Consider the following 18653-nt stretch of genomic DNA (forward strand, 5'->3'; position numbering starts at 1 on the left):
AGTCCACAAAACCATAAAGTTTGAAGGTTGCTAAGTATGGACAGCTGGGCTAGTTGGTTATGATTAGCATTGTGAAACATAGTTCCAGCGCACATTTGAAAGTCTACGGGATTAAATGGGCACATATGGTTATTTGACACAACTTACTGTGACCGATTAAGGAGAAAATATTCAAGCCATGCAAACAGGTTAGGGTCAAGACAGTTTATTAAGTTTATATAGAAGCAATTTATGACACACTTTGTTGAAGGCCTTGGTGAAATAAAAAAAAAGCAGTCTGCGAACAATTTGTCAAGAATAAGATGAAGGTGGTGAGTAAAAGAAAAAAGTTGAGTTTCACAAGAAAAGTTTTGTCGGAAACTATTTGTGCTTTTGTGAAAAAATTCGCAGTTGCGCCCAAAAGGTTGCGCCCACACTGCAGGGAACACTTGTGACATGTACCGCTTTGGAACTGCCCTGGTCAGTTGCTCTGTATACACGTCGGTGCGGTGCCGAAAATGTGCCTAGCGCAAGACTGCAACTACACTTTGAAACAGAAAGCGGCCAAAGCCTCGTCCGGATTGCAGAGTGAACCACATAGTTGCCACCTTGTATTAACAGCTATCAACTTTATCAATAAAGCCCTGCGTTACACTTGGACGACACTTCAAAACATCATTTTGCTGACGCAGTCTTGCAGCGTCGGCCCTCTCTTGCTGTTGGTGGCAGCGCATTGCCCGACTTCACGTACTTGTTAAGGCGCGGTAACACTGGGTCGATACGAAACTGACAAGACGCTGACGCCAACGATTGGCTGACTACTCAGCGCAGTGTTTTGCTGAGACTATTTGATCACAATAGGCCGACAACTGCGCAACCAATGGGCGCGAGTTGTAGTGCGATGGGCTTTCTTGTCGACGGCACCGATAAAATCAGCGTGTCGACCATGATTGCTCAATCGAACCCCGCACGATCGGCTGTCAAACCAACAGTGCGATAGCCGCAGTCCATTTGCTTGTATATATAGTTATTTGTGCTCAAAATGTGTCGACATGCCTCCGAAGTTGAAATGCACAAGCTTCAGTCCTCCCAAGCCATGCACATGAAGTTTGGGCCAATGTTGATCCTGTTTAGTGAAGGTTGGGTTAGGCCTGGTCCGTCGAGTTCATGCACCCGCTACTGGTGGAGCGGAATGCAAAAACTAAGTAGCTAGGACGTAGGAAACTGATCTTATACTTCAGCTGTGACCCTATAGCGATTTGATATCAACTACACTTCGCATGGCACGTACACAATAAGCGGCGAGAGGCGACACAGTACTGCGCTAACATCCTGTACTTAAATCAATATTCCTGAAGGCAGCCAATCACATTCGCTACGTGGAGGGTGGGTCTGTATGTATTGTTATGGTGGCACATTTCTTAATTCCAGAGAAGCGCATTTTACCTCTGCGTCAAATGGGAAAGAAGAGAGTGTGTTCGGTACAGCAGCATAAACTAGCTCAGTTACCATTGGTGTCAGCAATGGCATCCGTGTTTTCACGAGAGAACTACATGGCCTATAAGTGAGAGCTTATGCCGAGCACAGTTTTCTTTAATAACACTTTATGGCACACGCAAACTGCAACTAAGATGAAATTAAACAAAAGCGAGAATCAGTAATACCAGCCCGTAATACATGTCTGGATCACAGTTGCCGTTGTTTAAGTGGCTCAGTCGCTCATATTGACTTGTTTCCCGGGTGGAACAACGCAGCTCATATGTGCAGATATGTATGTTTTGCCAGCGGCCATGGTTTTGCTATGTTTTGAAATTAATTCATATCAGTGATGCACCGTTTCCACAATATCCGAAGCTAGCAGCAATTTTCGGCTGTAGATGCCAATGTAAACATATGCATTGCTTTGGCAAATCCGACGTGATAGGCTGCGCTAGAAAGCTTCTTGAATATGCGAAATGTTTAATGAATGTGTAAAAGGAATACAAAATGCGAGGTGCAAGCGCTGGCATCAGCGACAACAAACTCAGTCAGCCATGTCGGCATACAGAACTCGGCCTGCCTTTATCGGCTGCACTGTTAGCACAGCAGTGCACTCGGGTTTGTTCACCCAGTGATCGATGGTTGAACGACATGCTGCCCAGTAGAAGCCATTGATAATGATCGCTGTCCACGAAGCGCCAACCAAAGCACACTCAACTTGGCTGCAGATACACAAATCATCAGGTGAAAGCCCCGACACCCTTCGAAAACGTTTCCAGCTGCGTTCATCAGAGGGCAGCACAGGAACATGAAAAAGTTGCATTGCTAGTAAGGTACAGCGGACCGTGCCGTTTCTCGCGACTCAACGTTTCTGAGCAGGCGCGAGTAAGAGTGCGTGCAAGAGAGAAAATCTGTGGGCCTTTGCTCCTTCAACATGCAACTCTGCCTAGGCACTACGGCGGAGGTTTCTTAGTGCCTGTTGTATGCATCCCTTACACACCAGCATTGCGGAGCACGGTCTAGTTTGTTTACGCTCGGCCGCTGGCTGCCTGCGCAATCAGGCAGTGGGCACGGACGCCCCATTTGGTGATCGCTGTTTCTGAAGGGGCAAGTTTCTGACTGGTGTTGTATAAGTCGTGGGTTGCTTTTCTTGTTGCGACAATAGATTGCATTTTTTACAACCACTGCCAGGAAGGCACATGTAATCGGCAAACGGAGGCCTCAGGAGAGCACCTGAGGTTATAATAAAGCAGGCGGCGCAGGATCTTCAGGGCACTCAAGCGGTAGCGGGGGGATCGAAGCTGGAAGCAGAGCGGCCCGTGGGTTGGGGCCACGGAGGCGATGCTATTAACCGTGAGGGTGGAGTGAAGAGTGGCTGGCTTCACTTAATTTGTACTGCCAATATGAAGATATCGTTGACGTGACGTGGAACCATATCATCCGTGACCGACTCCCAAATTCGCCAAATTAGATTATTTTCTCATTCAAGTTTGCTTTTTTTTCGACTGGCCGATAATTGGGAAAATTCTGCAGCCGCGTTTCGTGTAAGCAAAATTAATCGGTGCTTGTGCTTATTTCCATGAAACGTCAAATTTCAATACAACGAAATTTCGATATATAAAATAGCAACTTGCCAATTTCACAGACTTCATTATATATAAAAGTTTACTGTAAAACATAATATTTTTCTCACTTAGTTTGATTTGCCTGTACTACTCCTGCAACAAATTTTGCTTTTAATGGACTCGGCTATAATGGACTATTAATATAACTACAATGGACAAAATTTCGGGCAAACTTTGTCGAGCTGATACCTACATACAATTCACTTTACTGCAGCTTTGGTGTGTGCTGCAATGCACTGCATAGTTTTTATGGCTACTGGCTGGAAATGTGAAAATGTGGTTTGTGGTTTCTCTAAATGAAGAAATACACTAGCGGTGAGCTTCCCATAATGTCATGCTGTGCACTGCTATGCCGGCTAATGGAGAGTTTTTCGGAAAACCATACAAGATACCATATTTACTGGAATCTAACGCGCATTGTTTTCCTGACAAAACCGGTCCAAAAATTGTGTGCATGTTAGAATTGAGTACAACCCTAAATTGGGTTTACCATATCGCCATTGGCATTTCATTATGGCTGTCTTGTACGCACTTCCAGCCTAGCTGCCGTAGCTTCCTCCATGTGCTGTATGTAGTACGTGTGCTTAGGTTTGTCCACCGTCTTCCCATTTTCTGCATTTGCTCAATCAGCAACTGCGAAGACACGCAGAGTTCATCATGATGCCGCAATTAAAAGGAAAATGATCACGCGCGCAGAGGCGGACGAAAAATCGGGCTGCATCACGGGCATTCGGAGTTCCCGAAACTTGTGTGCCGGACTGGCACAAACGGAAGGAGAGGCATTCTACTCCAGCAGCTGATGCGTACAGTGCAGCCACTATCTTGAAAGTGATCTGCAATGGGGACAGTCTATGCGTCTAGGTGCATGTGTACTCGTCACTTCATTTGCATTGAAGCGAAAGGCAGCATGAAGGCCAATTTGCTCGCGCCTCCTACTGCACTTCCTCACTCCAGCGTTTTCAGAGTGAATTTTCGCGGTCGTTGAGCCAGACATGTTTGCTTGTGTGAGCGTAACACCATGCTTGTTGACTTTGTTAGTAAGCGACTGCTCATTGCTTGTAAAATGAGATTGTTAATTTCCTGGTGCATACAGTGCAATAATATTTGGCTCGTATGTTCGCACGACCTTCGTTAATAGATTGGCAATGTTTTTTATTGCAATAGCAATTACAGTGGAATCTCTATAATTCGAACTCGAAAGGGCCCGAAAATTTGTTAAAGCTTAAAAAAGTTCGAATTAAAAGGAGTTGTTGAAGTATTCGTGCGCCATAGTACAATGCACAAATGGTGCAAGTCGTGAAATATCGCGTTGCGCAAGCCCACAACAAGCGAGGGCCACGAAACTGCTCACGCTGGCTAACGCTTGCAGCTGGTGGCGCCGGCACAGAGGTGTGTGCGCATGGAGACCGTTAAAGATTAGGGAGTTGATAGGGAGGGCAAGGGGAGCGTAGTTGCGAGGGGGCAGCGTTCTGTCCAGCTGCAACAGCGCAGTCGCGTGACTATACCTTAAGAGCAATCTGTGTTGGGGACAGAGTCTAGGTACATTGGTGGCTCGTAGCTTTATGCGTGCTGTGTGTCCTCGGCTCTCGATTTGCGCTGGAGCGATACAGCATGAATGTCGCTTCACTCGCTGCTACATCCACAATTCCTCACACCAGTGTTTTGACAGCGAGTGTCCACAGTCATCGACTGTGATAATATTTAATGTGCATGCTGACACCATGCTTATTTAGTTAGCATGTGGATGTTTACAATTTGATACGGTCGATAAGTTTACCAACCTTACTTCATTAACATTACCATCCTTACTTCATATGGCTGTGTGCTAATTTGCTGTCGCAATTGATGCTTTGCCTTTCTTCTTTACTATGTTGAAAAAGTGTTTCAGGGCCCTTTTAATAATGAATTATTGCACCCAGATCTTTAAAAGCAATCTGCTCTTCCGAGTCACTTTTGCTCTCAGGCATAATTTGTTTGCTTGAAAGACAAAATTGCCATCCATCTGTCAATAGCACAAAATGTTATTTCTGGGACAATCTTACGGTTTTTATTGGTAGCCGAATGCTGCTGTCGAGTAGAGGACATCTTTTCCTTTTGTGAAATTTTCTCCAGCTTGCAGATTTCTGCAGAACTGATATGCAATTTATTTGAATCCATGACAATATCTTTATTTTTCACAGAATATTGAATATGTTGATGCGATTTAAGAATGTGATTGGTAGATTGGAGGAGCCATTTCCTACTGCTCCATGTAATTAAAAACATGCTTTAAGATGGGCTACAATGACTTATTAACTGGCTGGCAGAAGCAGCTATCCCTGTCTAGTGTATCAACAGTACCTCACTAAGGCGGGTGGAAAGTTAGATAGTGGCTTTGCAGGAGCAGCATGCTCATTTAGCTGCATCTTTAAGTGGGTGAATGTGATTCTTAAATTGACACCAGTGACTTACAGCAAGGCAGAAATGGCAAGGAAAGAAATAATGCCAGTCAAGGTAACTGACAATCTTTTGAAGCCTTGTGGAGAGATGAAAAGGACTATGGTTTAGCAACAAAGGTAATAACAGCATCATGGTCAGTTTGTTGGTGTTTGTTTATCATGTTAGCTTATGCCTCTATTAGGTGGGCAGATTCACTTTTACTTGGAGGGAGCGCGATTCATTGCAGTGAAATATGCAGCTAGTTCTTCATAAGTAATACTCGATATAGGGTCAGTAATGGTGTTTTAGTTTAGCATTTTTACGCTCCCTTCAGCAGCTGAGTGGAGCGGAAGTGCATGCGCTCTTCGCTTAGCCGCAAGTGGGCTAGCGGAGTGAGAAACACGGTCCACTTACAAGCTGCTTGAGCGGAGCGTTGCTGCCATCTTTCACTAGCGAGAGTGGTCGATGCGCGCGCCCTCCCTTGCACATGCATTGAGGCACCTTGCTTGCCTCGCTAATTCCAAGATGGCTGCCTCCAGTGACATGTCCTCAACCATGCCGTGCACTTCAACCACGCCTTTGTTTGTCTGCACAGCAGAAGCCACGAAAGCGATTTCGTATAGACGAAGATTTGTTTGCTAAAAGAAGTTGAAAGTGCTGACCCATTTGAAAACTCCACAGCATGGGAGGATGTGGTGTGCGCTGTGCAGCATGTTGGCATCAGAAAGAATGGGATTGGATACGGAATGCAAGCTCGCTGGCTATCATGTCGCGTTCCCCAAGATTGTGCTTTTTCACTGGATAAAATGGACTGGTAATGCATAACAAGCGCATGTCTAGAGGCTTCATGGACAGATAAGATGGATATATTTGGTTTACTCTATGAAAGTGTTCAATGGGTGTTTTTTTTCTCATTACTGTGAATTTGGCCAGAGGGTGCTGCAACTACGAAATCGGGAAAGAAACAATTTATGATAACTCAAAGGGAAACTCATTACTTTCCAAAGCGAGATCAGGATGCCTTAGAACCCGCACCTATAAAGCGAGATATAAGAAGGAAGAAGAAGCATATGCGTGCTGCACTAAATCTAGGGAGACGATGGAGCATGGTTTATTAAAATGTGAAGAGTATCTGCCCAGCAGTCGATTTAGGCACCACTGGCCTCCTTGAAGCCCTTGGGTTCAGTGAGAGCAGGGGCAAAGTAAACATGTCCACAGTAGAGATTAGTAAGAGGCAATTGGAAGGTGGAAGAAAAGTAGGGAAAAAAGTAGGGAAGACAAAACAAAGTTCACAATAGGGGGTCACAAAATTTGGTTATGGGAATTCATTGTGGGCTTTTTATCCTTTTCTTTTTTAACCTAGGTAGGACATTAGGCAGTATAATTGCAAGAGCCTGGTGGCGCAACCCACCACCCCGTTCCAAAGGGGACACTCATAACATCCATGCATCCATCCATCCATCCATGCATCCGTCCCCTCTGCTACACTACACGCATAACAAAAATGTGAAAATCGCCCACCGCTCCGCTGTGGCTTACCAGAATGGATAGTAAAGACGCTCAACTAAACCTCCTAATTTTCTGCTTGCCGTAGATTTACAGTCGACGTCCTATTGTTCAGACTCCCTGGGGTCGCAGGGAAAACATCCTAAAAATCGGCCAGTCGAATAAAATGAATGCATGCCTTTTACCGCCCCCAAGGGCACAAATAGCCACAGACACGTCCTAAATAGCTCTGAATAGCCCTAAACAGCCTGCCAGTACAGTTTTTAGGTATATTGGTGCATGTAGTGTGCCAAGAGACTCTGTGTGCACGTGTGTATAATTAAGGAATACCTACCATACCTGCCCTGTGACAATCGCCCCCTTCACACTTTTTGTATGCTTCACCGCAATAGTTTCTGTATGCTTTGCCGCGTAGCACTCCTGTGTTGAGGCGAAGGAGACTTTTGGAAACCAGCATCCTGCAGGTGGTGTGCTATCCGAGCTGCGGAGTTATTGGCGAGGATAACAAAGAGGGAATCAGCGCCATTTATGACAGCAGCGAATTCTTTCATTAAAAAACATGGCGCCTAACAGCTGGAAGCTTGGTAACAAACGTTCAAGCAGGTAGGCCTCGCATTGCCAGGGTGGTGGCTACGGCTGCCAGTGAATCTGCATGCAAGAGCATCTGTTCAAGGCAGCGAGATAATAAAAATGGCGGCAGGGGTGGTGGCTTCGATTATGCTGTTTCGGACCTGCGGTCATGGCAACAAGTCCGGAAAATAGGAAGGCGAAAGGTGTTTGCATTGGAAATTTCATATGTTCTTTTACATTGACTCTGTGGGGTACATGGCGGTGCAGCGAAGGTGTCCGAATTATCAAGTATGCCCGAAAAATTGGTCGTCTGGAAAATCGATTGTTGATTGTATGTCTGAGCTTGTGATGATTGAGTGTGTTGATGTTATTGCAGTGAATTTATGTTAATATTCATGCTAAACACTTCTTAAATATAATGTAGTGTTATTATGCAAACATCCTAATAAATTTATAATGTGCCTACAGATCTTCCTATTGACATTGGCATCAACTTCAAATGACTTTTATTTCTCGTGTAGCAGCATGCTGCCAAAGTAATGAGCAAAACGAGAACAAGGTGAAAGCGCGAGCAAACGTTTTGACAAGTGGACTTGTCTTTTTCAAGGTCTTCAAAAAGACAAGTCCACTTGTTGAAACGTTGGCTCCCGCTTTCACCTTGTTTTTGCTTTGTCATCGTCTTAAATTTCCATCTCCCAATTTCCCCCTGTTTTCCCTGGAAGTCTGCCAAAGTGATATTCACTGCTGCAGCATGCATCTATTCAGTGTGAATAAAATGGCACATATGGCTGTGGTGTTACATTTGAAAAAAACTTTTTCTTAGTGCATTGACTTATACGTACTAGCCTAGAATCGAGACTGGTCTAGGTTTGAATGAGTATGTGATGGCTGACTCATAATTGTGGCTCACAGTATTAATAAAAAAAAGGTTGAAAGGCACAAGACCGCACTTCTTGCCAATATGAACATGCTTTATGGGCGTGCACTTCTGAACTGAAGCCATGCTAGCATTGTCTGACAGTTGTGGTGTCATGGGCTATTGAAAGTTTGGCTGATTAGGGAACCATTCCAACTTTGTATGTCTTGACTGATTGCAGACAAATTGCTTCAGTGCACAGTATGTATGGAGGAGTTCAAGACTGGTGAACAAGTCAAGCGACTTCCCTGCCAGCATCACTTTCATCCAGACTGCATCGTGCCCTGGCTGGAACTGGTCAGTGCACACGCTGTGTTGGGCACATTTAAGAATGTGCCTTAGCTGTTAGCTGTAAGGGTTGACAGACAAAGTACATCAGTGATATTTTGTAGCTATACAGGTTTCCACATGTATTTACAATTATACATGTTCTTTTAAGCATTAACTCTTATAAAAGCATCCATAGCAATAGCTGATCATTGTTCCAGTCAAGGAGCTGTGTGCTGCGCGACTTTGCCCGATTTTACGACTGCATACATTTTGATAAAGGACTTTCATGAACCTGACAGCTGGCAGTCAGGCGATGCTTGTTTTTGGCCACCATTGTAAGAAATGATGGTTGCCTGCTTCACTGTGTGCTTGTATGTTCTGTGCTGCCTGCCCAGCTTTTCTTCACGAAAAAATTCAACATGCCGATTGACAGCTGCATATGGCTATGCAAGCAGTGTGTGTCTGTGTGCAGTTCTGACCATAAGGTACGCATGAGGGCACAAAATGCAATACAGCTTGCAATGCATTAACTTCACTTGTGAACTCGGCCACTTTATGGCCGTGCCGATTATTTGTCCATATTTCATACTAATTGTAAGAGTGAAGTGCAGCATCTTTGATTCACTAGTCACGCAATATATTTAAAGGAATGTGTATTGCTCACAAGTGGCTATTTATTACTTAATCTTTTGTTCACACTCGGGAGATAAAGCACAATCGTAATGAGCTCCCTCACTTGCCTAAAGCCATGCAGGTGACAGCAGTCTTGTCATATCTCTTGAGCCAAGAATGGTATGCCAGGCACTGGTGGCTGCAACAAACTGACCCGATCTTATAGCTGGACACCCTAGCATTTGCATTTGTGATGCCACTTCTGTGCTAGATGACTGCGTGATTGCTGCACCAGTACACGAGGTATCGCAGCGTACTGCACTTCTTAGTTCACTTCCCTCTTTTTCATGTAGTTTGCTCTGATAAAATCCAGAATGATATAAATCTTGACAAAAGTTGTAGCTTCTGGAATTGAGGCCTCTCCCTGTCGCCAGTTTTGTTTTGTTGTAGCAAATGACACCTTTGTGAATAAGCACTACTTTCCTGTGTGCCCATTCTTCATGATAGTTGCAAGCACCTAGTGAAAGCAGATTTGTTGGCATTATGCAAAAGGCCTATAACATATAACCACTACCATTGTCAACTGTAGTAGTCTGTTTAAAAGGCCTCTTGCCAGGTTTGGGCACGGCACATAAAATAAAATGAAGCCTGGTGCCGATGTAGTCATGCTGTTGTGATGGTTTCTGCAAAATATTGCACCATCTGTGCCCAAAGAAAGATAAAGTGAAAGTCTATGTACACACTTCTTGATGCAGCCTGTGTCCATGCCATATGACTTTGTAGGATGACTCTTGTGGGATCATGGAGATGAACTACAACAAATGAAATAATGAGGGACAGGCATTGTTCTCGATTGTTTATATTGTGATAGCATCATTCATCAAATAGCGACTTTATGCATGCGCAGTTGCTTCAATTGAAAGCAACCAATAACAGGTCACATAAAGCTGGCATTCTGTTGCTAGACGCCTTGAGAGAATGAGTATTTGTGGTGTTCAAAGAAGCAAACCACTAATATGCACGGTCAGATTTTTACATTCTTTTTTATGCATTATTAAGGCACACTGTCAGAAGTTCATTACATATGTTCATGCCTCACTGATTTAGCACTTCCTACAGGACTTTCAATGGGGGAACGCATGCATTGATTTTCTAAGTTCTGAAGTGAAAAGATGGAAATGAAGAAGGGCTGGGAGGTCAATCAGAGGCTTGTCTGGTTTGCTACCCTTCACAAGGGAAAGGAAGTAAACGGGTTAAAAGAGACATGTTGACATGTCTCCAGCGTTGTTGCTTTCTGCAACAGCGACACACATGGCCAATCCAGGCTAATCACACAACTGTACCATAACCAGAACAAAGTGTGTGTATATAGACTATACAGCATTTGAGGTGGGAGATACCGCAGAAAGTTATCGTAGGAGTGATCCTTCAAGGGATGGCGGCAAGTATGCGTAATGATTATTTGCGTGTTTGCAAAATACAATCCCCTCGTGAAATTTTCTTGTTGGAAGTTCGAAGGATAAGCTCAGATGATTTTTTTTTAAGGAGTGCGCGGGTCAGTGTTCCGATTGACTGTTAATAATAAACTTGCTTTTGGCTTGCAGCACGGTACATGCCCTATCTGCCGCAAGCTGCTGAATGAGGAGGCTGGGTCGGAATCGGCTTCTGCAGCCGGAAGCAGCACCAGTTCAGGCCCGTCAAGGGCAGCAGGTGCAGGGCCATTGCCGCGCTCTCAGAGTGACCGTCATGACGCAGCCATGGCAGCACTGTTGCGCATGCATGGGGCACCCAGAAGTGCCCGCTCATCCCATCTACCGCCTCCTGCGGCCTCAGCCTCTTCGTCCTCGTCCTCTACCTCCTCGCAGCCGCCGACGAGCAGAGCTCGACGGCAGTCGCCTGCAAACTCTACGTCATCGCGGCGAGGAAGCCACCCGGGCGGCAACCAGTACTCGGTGTACGACTTCAACGACGAGTGTGACTGAAACTTCTTGAGACGCCAGCAAACACCCCCATGGAACTCCACAAGAAAAACACTTTTCCCCCTCTCCCATCGGTGTGTTGCAGCTGGGACTGCAGTGCCGTGGAGAGAGAAGACTAGATTGATTGCAAAGAGGAAAAAAGAAAGTGAAGCGTTTTTAGGGAGCAGGAGGTGTCTGAAAAAAATGGCCATGGAGGCCCTGCCCTGGGCGTGGCCTAGTGTTCTACCCTTTCTCTTGTTGGACTTTGAAGAAGGGTTGTTGCTGTGTGTTTTTTTCTCTGTCCCACTTGGCCTTGTATAGCTCGTAAAATTTATCTGGCAGGAATGGCATCGTTGCCTGTGGTGTGACGAGTGTAGCCGGTGTAAACTTGAGAGAATGTGGCAGATGATGCCTGGAACTGATTTCAGTTTAGGCTAAGGCTTTTCCTCATCTGTTGCTCTGCAGGCTTGTTAATGCTGAGTCTGAGTACTTTCTTGCATTCTGTGGAGCAGGCAAGTTTCTCCGGTGCAGTGCTAGGAAAAAGTGGTGCGGCTCCCACGTGTGGGCTCGTGTGACTAGCCTGCATGTATACAGCTGGTGTGTGGGATCTTTACGCAAGGCATGGCAGGCCGTTATTGGCTCTGTGAGTAAACTTCAACAGATGGCTGCCTTCTTGGCAGCTGTGTGACCTTAACTTTGCCTATGCCACGACTTCTGTCTAGTGAGCCTGAAGTAAATAAAAATGGGTGAGTGCCTGTGCTATGCTGCTCTGGGCTTTTGACGCTTCTTTTCTGGTGCCACCGACAGGTAAAGAGCAACCTGCCTGGCATATCACATGACACATGTAGCACTTAACATTTGTAAAAATTTCAGTGAAGTTCTCGCATGAAATTCTCTGCAGTTACTGCAGCAAGTCTTGTGCAAATGCATTAAAGAGACACTAAAGAGAAATATTAAAATGGGGCTTAAATTGTTCTTTTGGAGCAGTTTGCTTTTTTTTTACAGAAAAAAGACTTTGTTGGAAATTTATATAAAAGTCTTGCATTACAATCCTAAACTGTAGTTTGGTGAATGAAGTTGGTGAGAAGTTAATTTCACTTTCTTTTTTTTTTTTAACAGAATATGCAGGCAGAAGCACCCAGGCATTGCATTTCAAATGCAGTACTATGATTATTGGCGAGCTATAAGTCTTAGCTGAATGCTGTCAAAACTAAAGTCGAGGAGAGCATGGTGCTGGGAATCCTGCCCTTTTGCTGGCTTAGCAAGACTACGCTGCTTCTGTGAAAACTGGCGAGTATGGTACTTTAGAGGTGTAATGTAGCAATCTAACTTAACCTTTTGTGTTCATCTGTTGGCCGACTCGCAAGGATATTTCTTCCACTCGGACTTCGGTAAACACCTGACTTGTGGACGCTTGCGTGCGATGGTTCTTTTATTTGTTGCAGCACTTCTTGGAAGCATATCAATAATTGCAATTAGCTGGGTCTGCTTATGAGGACGGCTCTGTTTAAATGGCACACATAGGCGAATTGGTACACACATATCGTGGTACGAAGCTCTGAGGATGATGATGTTTTCTTTGCGTGCATTTCACTGAAAGAACTCTGGAAAGTTTAACAAATCTAAAGGTGATTTTCGTTCTTCAAATATATCCTGCCTTCAGATGATAGACCTTGAATGAGAATGTTGAACAATGAAAACCCTAGAGAAGCATACCCTGCAGTGATCGGCCATTACATGATACTGGCTGGAGACCACTGTATGAGAGCCTTGGGAATACAAGAAAATTTTGAAAGGAATTAAGTGTTCACACAAGACCTCTTTCTTTGAGGCATCCAAAAATTCCTGACTGGAACAACTTTGAAGGGGGTAAATTCTCATGACTGCAAAGAGTTAATTTGGTTTTTCTCTTTAGTGTTCCTTTAATTTGCCCTCGACACAAAGCAGCATAACTCATTAAACTTGACAGTGCATACTTTTCTCGTAAACAGCAAGTAGTGAGCTTGACAGCAAAACTGTTTATGGTGGGCACTGGTTATGTAAAACGTTCTAGGGTAACTGAGCAAATGGGCTGGTATCGTTGCGATTTGTCTAAATAGTGTTGAAAGATTGCAGCATTGAGCTGGTACAAAAAAGTGAGGAAATCGGGTGTGATCTTGCCTGGGCTTAAAAATTGCAGTTTTCTTTTTTCTTTTTCAAACATTGAAAGTTTTCAAATGATGCAAGTGATATTAAATTACCCTCGAGCTAAGAATACACTAAAAAAGAAAAACACTTCACCTGCATTAGTAACATATCCTACAATACAAAAAAAAAAGGTGACTGAGACTACCTTGTGGGGAATTATCAGGGTGCAAAGCATTATATAGTGGCTCCTTATTTGTGCATTTGTGAGCTAAACTTTCTTGTTTATCTTCTGCTAGGTTAGAGTAGCACTGCCTACTGCTGAATGTTCTGTTGCGCGACGTAGGAGCAACTCTCACTTTTGGTCAAGGCATGTTTGCAGTCCGAGAGCAGCTGCAACTATGGAGAGTGGCGTGCGGTGCCTGGTGTCCAACTATGGCATCAATGAGCAGGCGCTAGGTGCGTGCCAGTTGCACGGTGGCTGCACCTCTAGCGCGTGAAGGGGGCAAAGCTTTGCACTTTATTGCGGATGATGTGAACTTCGTGCCTGGAGGACCCAGGACTCCCAAATCATCGTATGGTCACGTGACTCACTCTAAGTGAACCCTTACTACATAGATAATACAGATTGGCCATATTTATTAACTCCTAAGTTAGCTTATCACTTCACACTTCTAGTAAAAAATGAATTGAGTTTTGTTTAAACTTTTATTAACGATTGCATATATCCATGTTTTTTGATTTAGATACATTATTAGGTCTAGTTAAAGATTGTGGCATTATTTTGACAACTTGCAAGTGGAAAATTGATTTTTTAAAGGTGAACCAAAAAATTGAAAATGATCTTGCTCAGAGTTTTCCATCTACTGCTTCACTTTAAAAAGCCACTCCTACCATGAGAAGAGCCAAAAAAATGACCGGTGGCAGCACTGCCTTGAAGTTTACATACCAGGTCTCTGTGAAATCGGGTTTTGACAGTTTCTGCCAAGACCTGGCTAATTGTTTACCAGTAAACATGGACTACCTTGTATTCTCAAGAAGATGAAGATTGAACTTGGAAATTTTGCAAGCTTTACTCGGAGCCAACGAGGCTCAAATATGAAAAAATACTTTGAAATTTGTGATGTTACATAGATGTACAGGCGCTGGGATTTCAGCATGCTATACAAGAAATTGAACTTTAACATTAATTTTCTCTTGAAATAATCATCCTCACAATATAATGAAAATCGAGATTTTGAAGACTACTTCGGCAGTCTAAATTGAGTTAGTATTTCTCTTTAGTGTCCCTTTAAAGGCCAAACCACATGTATACTTGCTGGCACACAAAAGATCATGCCTGCACGCCTTGTGTTTCCTGCGCCTCACGAGAAAGAGCGATTTGGAGCTACAAGGTGCATGGCAACGCGCGCATCTTGGCTCGCTATTTTCATTTTGGTAGACATTGTTTCGTATTTTTGTGAGGCAGCCAGAGCACCAATATTTGTCTAGAGAAGGTATCTGTAATCGTGCCATGCTTCGTTGGATACGATCTGTCCTGCACCATTTGAGCATGTGTGAGGCATATGGGCATGAGCTTTTCAGCGCTGGCATGCGTATGTGTAGTTTGGCTTAACATGCAGACACTCTGCTTCACATTTGAGTATAGCTGTTATCCAGGTATGCTGCAATTTCCTTGTCTACTGGTGTGCCACACATCAGTACTAATGCAGGTGCCAAGGCACTGTATTTTGTAGGGCCCATTTTCATTTTTCAGTGTTCTTTTTTTCCCCCCATTTTTGCCTTTTGTTGATATCTAGCATGATGCTAAACCTTCATTGTTGGTGGAACAGGCTGCTCACTGCGATGGGTAATAAAATTAAAATAAAGGCCAAGAAACCCTTGCATAATACAGTCCCAGAGGCATATGGTTTGGGGCTCAGCAAGTGTAGCTTGTCTAAAATAAAATAAAACTGGCTTTGAGGCAGAGAGTAATAAATTTTGTGCATTGAAAGGAAATTACTGTTGTTCTTTGAGCCCCATTTTACAGCAACACCTACGAACTAATCTGCATTGTAATTTGCATTGTTGATGGAAAATGCGCCTTGACATGAGACAGTGTGAAACATGTCAAAACATTTGCTAGCACTGCAGATTCATTTGAATCTGCAGTGCTAGTGATGGTTCTCTCTTGCTCAAGACGGCGTGGAGAGCACAAATTAGGACACAGATTTTTATGGAATTGTTCCATTTGGTAGAGTAGGTTGTTGACTCTGATAGCTTTGTCTGTTCGCTTTGTAGAAAGCGTCGCCAAGTGCTGGTGTTCTGATGGTCGCTGTGGCAAACTTGAACAGGCCTTTTAGTAATATAAACGCCCAAGCTCGACGAGATACATAAGCGTGTTTGCACGATTCTGTGCATAGAGAAGCACATAATCTGAAGAGAATATGTATTAGATTTTAACAAGGTTACACCAGCCACTAGCTGTCATAATTATGTGCTTTATTTTTGTTTTAGGAAAATCTGGGAAACTCACTTTTTGTGGAATTGTGTGCAAAGTTCATTAGTTATAACCATTTTTTTTCATGTTTTATAAAAATAAAATTTTCCTTTTAGTGATATACGAACTATTCAAAAAGAAGGTTGTGAATTCTGCCTTGTGAAAACTGTGTGCTTCTTGTAGGTCTGTGTTGCAGAAGCTTCTTTTTTGTGATTTGAGCTAACTATACCGGCATCTGAATATAGTCAATTTGGACTGAATTCTTATTTTTGTCTTTGCTCTGCACTTAAGGATTTCATGCTTGTGCACTCACATATTAACCTGATGTTTTTCTGCTAGAATGGTAACCTTAGATTATGGCATTGACTAGGCAACAGATGGGCAACTTTTGCTGCCTGCCAGTAGATGTCAAGAAAGAATACAAAACAAGTTGAAGTTTGTGCCACTGTGAAGGTCCCACACAAGCCCTGCGTGATGCGATTTTGGTAATGTTTGAAGGCTGTTCATCAACTAAAAATGATTGCATTGCATTTCAAAATAAACCTCAACACGGCAGCTTTTGTATTTCTTTTCCATTGCAATAAGGACTTGAGTGAAGATATTGTGAAATCTGTGTAATGTCACTTGCGTCATCCATGCTGCTGTAGGGCATAAAATTTACCAGTACAACTTTGGCTTTCGTCTCCTCCTTTAAAGGGACACTAAAGGCAAAAATTAAGTCAAGTTAAAGTGATAGATTAGTGGTCAAGAATGTATATGATGAACAGAGCTTTAGTGATCGAGAAATTGAGGTAAATGCAGGACATGATTAAATACCCCCAGGACATGCAAATACTAGCCCAATGACTAGTACTCAACCACTCCTAATAACAAGGTCACTGTGTTGCATTATAAGACAAAAGAAAATGCTATTTGTGCAGTTCTGTTTGATTTTTAGAAAAATCAACTCACTGACGTTTCGTCTGGCAGTGACATGGGCAGTTGAAAGGTTTCGTTTTCTTTGTGCTGCCTGTGCTAAGTGTTTGAGGAGTTCTGTTGTTGACTAGTGCTGTGCTGGTTTTGCTGGCTCGTGAAACTCACACAAACTGCAAGTAGCAGAGAATGCCACAACCATGTGATGCATTTGATGTCACGGGATCCCCGAATGGTCAACACCACGTGACCAACAGCAACTGCAGCGGCGAATCCAACGCTCTGTCATGGCGGGGTTTTTCCATGGCCGTGCATTTGCATTCTGTGCAGAAAACCATAGTGCTGTCTATTGGGAGCCGTTTTCTTCACCGACAGCAGTAAAGGGCACTGATGGCATATGCAATGTCGCCACTCTCTGCATGGAGGTGGGCGACTTGAATTGCACTAAAGGTACATGGACCCTTCAGACGCATCTTTCTCGTAAGCTAAGTCTTTTCTTTGCTTGAAACAAGTGCTGCGAGGTTTCTGGAATATTTTAGCAGTCTACGCCGACTTAGTTTTTGCCTTCAGTGTCCCTTTAAAAAGAAACCATTTTCTCATGAAAGTGGAAAAAGATTTTCCAGCTATGTCACTCTTGTCAGGTTTCATGTTAGTTTAGCTTGAGCCTTTCATCTTCGAATGGATGTGAAATGTGCAGGAATGCCCTCAGCCTACTTGATTAATATTTGCTATCTAAAGCAACAACAACAAAAAAAAGTTCTGGTTACTGTTTTGAGCACATTTTGTATAACCCCAGATGTTTTTTAAAATTGGCAAAGATGAACAAAGCGATAATGAAGAACAAACTCCATTGCTTTTTAACTTAGCAAAATAGATGTTGCCATTCTGTTGGCGGCAAATGGAGTGCTTTCAGTGGACAAGCTATTTTAATTTGCAGTTAAAAACTCGGTACTATGAAAGTCTTGTAGAAGTCCTACTGACAAGATCTTTGTCTTTGACGTCATCAATATTATATAAAATGTCCATTTAAGATGCTCCAACAGGTAATGTTGAAAGTATGTCTGGTGCTTGCATATATTGAAATGTTCTTGTAAAAAAGAAAGGAAAAAGAAAAAAACGGTGAAAGCGTAAATAAAAAAAGAAACTTGCTCTGGACAGCCACTAGATTAGTGTTTTCTTTCTGAATGCAACAAATTTTACAAATTCATTTAGTGGTGGCCAAATGCTGCTTGTAATGTTCATTTGGGGAAACTGGAATTTACTTCCACCTTAAGGTACTGACACCGAAGTCATGTGTTGCTTCTACTGAATTGGGTGGCTGCCAACTATGTGATCAAGGTACAGGACCTGAATTACAGAAGAGAACAAGAAATAATTGTGCCATATAATATAATAATAATAATGTGATTGACACATTCACCAACTGGTGGTCACACGCCAAAACAAACCACTATGCAAGAATCGACTTGGTGAAATGGTTTCAGGCCACACCACGACTGCTACTGCAAGCTAAATTCGTAGTGGTCACTGGAATGAGAAATAAGGTGAAAAAGGCACTCCCATTGAAGCAACGGCAAGAGGACCAGGCTTATCCCAATTTTCTAATGTCAAAATTCGCTGAGTGAAGGAAGGAACGAAAGGCAATTCGCTTTACGCCAGTCTTTAAGCAACATAGTGATGGTGTGGCATGTAACCTCTGCATGTGCAACAGTGGCTTGTGACACTGGTCTACTGGACACATTGCATTGCCACACTATTTGTGACACTGGGAACATTCAAGAGGTTAACCTCTTGAAATAAAAACA

The 18653-nt window shown here is 43.4% G+C and overlaps 1 protein-coding gene across 4 annotated transcripts in view; it reads left to right on the plus strand.

Annotated features, from left to right (window-relative positions):
- Positions 1-12101, plus strand: part of Iru (E3 ubiquitin-protein ligase Iruka) — a 30293-nt gene extending 18192 nt beyond the window's left edge. For all 4 annotated transcript variants that reach the window (XM_065427521.1, XM_065427522.1, XM_065427523.1 and 1 more), the window contains 2 exons: positions 8675-8790; positions 10980-12101. In XM_065427521.1, the coding sequence (XP_065283593.1) occupies positions 8675-8790; positions 10980-11357 (494 nt within the window). In that variant the 3' untranslated portion in view covers positions 11358-12101. The remainder of the gene's footprint in view (positions 1-8674; positions 8791-10979) is intronic.
- The last annotated feature ends 6552 nt before the right edge of the window (positions 12102-18653 follow it).

The sequence above is a fragment of the Dermacentor albipictus genome, chromosome 2, assembly GCF_038994185.2.
Source record: "Dermacentor albipictus isolate Rhodes 1998 colony chromosome 2, USDA_Dalb.pri_finalv2, whole genome shotgun sequence".
NCBI classification, from domain to species: domain Eukaryota; kingdom Metazoa; phylum Arthropoda; class Arachnida; order Ixodida; family Ixodidae; genus Dermacentor; species Dermacentor albipictus.